Source organism: Alexandromys fortis, unplaced genomic scaffold (assembly GCF_014885135.2).
Source record: "Alexandromys fortis isolate MF-2015 unplaced genomic scaffold, M_Fortis_MF-2015_v1.1 scaffold_126, whole genome shotgun sequence".
In the NCBI taxonomy this organism is placed as follows: Eukaryota; Metazoa; Chordata; class Mammalia; order Rodentia; family Cricetidae; genus Alexandromys; species Alexandromys fortis.
Genome location: NW_026068018.1, coordinates 4,703,369 through 4,708,303, shown reverse-complemented (window position 1 = coordinate 4,708,303; position 4,935 = coordinate 4,703,369). Strand labels below are relative to the sequence as shown.

General features: G+C 38.6%; 1 protein-coding gene across 1 annotated transcript; it reads left to right on the top strand.

Annotated features, from left to right (window-relative positions):
* Positions 1-3,730: 3,730 nt before the first annotated feature.
* Positions 3,731-4,484, top strand: LOC126514177 (NEDD4 family-interacting protein 2-like). Its single transcript, XM_050162893.1, has one exon. The coding sequence runs from the start codon at positions 3,731-3,733 to the stop codon at positions 4,328-4,330; it is 600 nt and encodes a 199-aa protein (XP_050018850.1). The 3' UTR covers positions 4,331-4,484.
* Positions 4,485-4,935: the final 451 nt, after the last annotated feature.

Here is a 4,935-nt window from a genome sequence, read left to right as displayed (position 1 = left end):
CTGCACCACAGTTGATGAGGTATACTCAAGACATAAGTGACTTATTTTTACCTAGGCCACTTGTTGTAAGATACATAATCTTTTTGTCTGTAATTTTCACACATTTATATAAAAACAAGGACTGCTCAGTCCATCAAGAGGATGCTGTCATGCAATATAGTAATTTTATATTATAAGATAATATAATAAAATTATGGATTACAGCAGTAAGAAAATGTTAGCCAATTAGTTTTAACCTTGTATTCCTTTTACCAACTTTTATATCATTTTTTTTGTCAAATGTACACTATAATTATTTACTGTGATGAATAATCATAGTTGTCAACTTGATTAAGTGTTATGTGATATTTTATTTGTGTTCTGTCAACTAAAACTTGCTTAGAGACAGATAGCAGAGCTACCCAGTAGTTAACTATAGAGGTCTGGAGGTCTGTACAGAGAGGATCCAGAAAGTGATGAGGTAGTACGGACAGAGGATCTAGTCCCTTTTGGATGGAGGAATAGAAGAGATAGGAAGTGACTATAGCGCTCTCTCTCTCTCTCTCTCTCTCTCTCTCTCTCTCTCTCTCTCTCTCTCTCTTTCTCTCTCTTTCTGCTTCCCTTATTATTCAGGTTTTTACCCTAATATCTGACTACTGATTTTTTTAATATTTAAAACAATCTTATTTTACATACCAATACCAGATCTCTTTCCCTCCCATCCTCCCACACCTCCTACCTCCTCCCTACCTTAAGAGAGGGTGCAACCTCTGATAAGGAGTCAGCAAAGTCTGTCATATCACTTGAGGCAGAACCAAGGCCCTTCCCCCATGACTAGGCTGAACAAGATCTCCCTCCATAGAGAATGGGCTCCCAAGAGCCAGTTCATGTACTAGGGATAAATACTGGTTCCCCTGCTAGTGGACCCCAAACTGACCAAGCCACACAGCTGTCACTCACATTCAGAGGGCCTAGTTCAATCTTATGCAGGTTCCCTAGATGTCATTCTTGGGTCAGTGAGCTCCTACTTGCTCTGGTATGCTCTTTCTGTGGTTTCCCCATCATGGTCTTGGTTTCTTTGCTCATAATATTGTTTCTCTCTCTCTCTCTCTCTCTCTCTCTCTCTCTCTCTCTCTCTCTCTCTCTCTCTCTCTCTCTCTCTCTGTGAACAAACTCCAGGAGTTCATCCCATTGTTAGCTGTGAATCTCTGCAAATGTTTCCATCAGTTACTGGATGAAGGTTCACTATTAAGGTACACTTCCCACTACTACTTAGGGTCTCAGGTAGGGTCATCCTTGTGAATTACTGGGACTTTCCCTAATGCCTGGTTTCTTGCTAACCTGGTATTGGCTCCATCTTTCAAGATACCTTGCTTTCCCTCTCTGTCTGTCAGCAAACTTGACCATCTCAATTCTTCATGTTGTCTTCTCTGCTCCCCACTCTCCTACCACACTTCTCTCTCCCCCTGTTGCAATCTGAGCAGCGAGCAGCTGCGGGGCTGTGTCCGCAGCACCCCAGCCACCTGGCTAGCTTATGCCCGAAATAACAACACACAAACTGTATTCTTTTAAACACTGCTTGCCCATTCCATCCAGCCTCTTCTCGGCTAACTCTCGCACATGGACTAGCCCATTTCTAATAATCTGTGTAAGCATCCCAAGGTGCACTTACCAGGAAGATTCTAGCCTACGTCCATCCTGGGTCGGAGTTGCCTGGGAGAGCAGAGCCTGGTGTCTCTGCCCCAGAGAGCAGAGCTGTCCAGTCTGAGCTCACTTCCTCTTCCTCCCAGCATCCTCTTCTGTTTACTCCTCCCACCTATGTTTTAACCTATCAGGGCAAGCAGTTTCTTTATTTAATTAACCAATGACCTTCCTCCATCATCCCCCCACACATAGCAAATTTACTAAGGAGTTCTTGTCTACTTTGCCTTCCTGGGGGAGATCCATGTATATCTGTCTTAGTGTTCTCCTTACTTACTACTTTTCTGGGGTTGTGGACAGTAGGCTGGTTATCCTTTGCTTTATGTCCATTATCCACTTATGATTGAGTACATGCTGGGTTTTCCCTTCTGTGTCTGGGTCACCTCACTCAGAATTTTTTTTTTCTAATTCCATCCATTTGCATGCAAATTTCAAGATATCATTGTTTCTTACACATCATTAGTATTCCATTCTGTAAATGTACCACATTTTCTTTATCCGTTCTTTGGTTGAGAGGCATCCAAGTTGTTTCCAGAATCTGGTGATTGTGAGTAATATTGTTATGAACATAGTTGAGCAAATGTCCTTGTAGTATGAGTGTGCATCCTTTTGGTGTATGCCTAAGAGTGGCATTTCTGGATCTTGATGTAGATTGATTCACAAATTTTCTGAGAAACTGTCATACTGGTTTCCAAAGTTGTTTTACAAGTTAGCATTCCTACTAGCAATGGAGGAATGTTCTCCTTACTCAACATCCTTTCTTGAATAAGGTTTCATCAATGTTTTTGATCCTAGCTATTCTGACTGGTGTAAGATAATGTCTCAGAGATATTTTGATTTACATTTTCTTGATGGTTAAGGATGTTGAGCAGTTCTTTAAGTTCCTCTGAGACGTTTGAAGGTCCTCTTTTGAAAATTCTCTGTTTAGAATGTATCCCATTTTTAACTGGATTATTTGACAATTTGATATCTAATTTCTTAAATTCTTCATATATTTTGGAGATCAGTCCTCTGTTATATGTGGGGATATTGTTTTCCCATTCTATAGACTGCCATTTTTGTCTTGTTGACTATGCCCTTTGCCTTACAGAGGCTTCTCAGTTTAAGAAGGTCACATTTATTGTCAATCTCAGGGCCTGTGCTACTGGTGTTATATTCAGAAAGTGGTCTCCCGTGCTTATGTGTTTACACTTTCTCTTTTATGAGTTTCAGTGTGGCTGCATTTATGTTGAGGTCTTTGATCCATTTTAACTTGAGTTTTATGCATGAGAACAAGTATGGAACTATTTGCATTATTTTACATGTTCACATTCAGTTATGCCAACAGCATTTTTTTTATTGAAAGATACTTTTATTGACTTTTTAAATGACAAATGCAAATGAGAATATATTTGATAAATCAATTTTTAAAATTGTCTTAGATGTAAATAAATATAAGATCTAATTCAATCTCTTCTTGTAAGAATTGCTAAGGTGAGTAATCCTCAAATCTAAGCCTCTTGTTTGAAAATCCCTAAAACTAGTATTGCCTCTTAGCTTCTTTTTCTTTAAAGGGTGTTTGGTATACTCACATCTTCTTAGCATTCATCTATCTTTAGAAACCATTCTATCTTTAAGAAAGTTTATTTCTGTATATTTAGTTTACTTAATTTAAAATTAATGAAAAGAAACCTAGACATAATTCTAAGAAAAGAATGTAAAAAGCAACTTATGTATGATTATTTACAGTTTTCCTAAATAATATCATACTCAAAAATCTGACAAATCTTTTCTAATAATCACACTGCAAGTTTTAATAAACATCATCTATAGCAAAGAATATTTCATGTTTGGAATTATCAGATGAATCTAAGCCAGAAACTAAAGCATTTGACAAGATTAATAATGTAATTTTTATTACGCTAACAGTCAAGTCAGAAGCATTTACATGCTGGAAGTGTTTACCACTCAACTCTTCCAATTTTATCAAACACCGATTAACCAAGTATGCCTGGACTTTGCAACAACTTTGTGGACTTTCAAGTATGTGCGTATCTTTAAATAGGCACATATGCAAGTGTGCAAAATAAATGAAGTACAGACCAAGTCTTCGCCTCCACCATACAGCAGTATTACCGGGGAAGTACCGACCACTTCAGATACTGAAGTTTACAGTGAGTTTTACCCCGTGCCACCTCCGTACAGCGTTGCTACCTCTCTTCCCACATACGATGAAGCTGAAAAGGCTAAAGCTGCTGCCATGGCAGCTGCAGCAGCGGAAGCACCTCAAAGAAACCAGGAGGAAGAATGTACACCAAGAGATGACTTCAGTGATGTAGACCAGCTTAGAGTAGGCAATGATGGCATTTTCATGCTGGCATTTTTCACGGCATTCATCTTCAACTGGCTTGGATTCTGCTTATCCTTCTGTATCACCAACACCATAGCTGGAAGGTATGGTGCTATCTGTGGATTTGGCCTTTCTCTGATCAAATGGATCCTTATTGTTAGGTTTTCTGGTTATTTCAATGGACAGTATTGGCTTTGGTGGATATTTCTTGTACTTGGCCTCCTCCTTTTCTTCAGAGGGTTTGTTAATTACCTAAAAGTCAGAAACATGTCTGAAAGCATGGCAGCTGCACATAGAACAAGGTACTTCTTCTTACTATAGAGACTGCATCAAGCCAACATTCCTTCCTTGTACCAATGTGAAATGTCCATGTCATCTGTAGACCACAGCTTTGCTAGGATAGAAGACTACTGAGAGCGGGAGGAAACTGAGAGGTGGAGCTTTGACGTTAGATGACAGGGTGGTTTATGCTTAAAAGCCATTTCTGCTCATTCTTTACTTGCCAACAGCATTTTTGAAGACATTTTCTTTTTTACATCATATAATTTTATTTTTTGTCAAAATTCAGGTGTTCATAGGTATGTGGATTAATATCAGGGTCTTAAATTTGGTTCAATTGGCCCACCTGCCAGTTTTTGTGCCAATACCAAATTGTTTTCATTACTATAGCTCTATAGTAGAGCTTTAAGTCACTGATAGCAATGCCTCCAGAAGTTCCTTTATTGTACAGGATTGTTTGGCCTATCCAAGATTTTTTTCCATATGAAGTTTAGTATTGTTCTTTCAAGGTATGTGAAGAATTGTGCTGTCATTTTGATAGGTATTGCATTTAATCTGTAGATTGCTTTTAGTAAGATTGCCATTTTTACTATGTTAATCCTACCTATTCTGTAGCATTGGAGATCTTTCCATTTTCTGATATCTTA

Bases quoted from the DNA above. Each gene is read 5' to 3' on its own strand.
- LOC126514177 (XM_050162893.1), top strand. From the start codon at position 3,731: ATGCAAGTGTGCAAAATAAATGAAGTACAGACCAAGTCTTCGCCTCCA.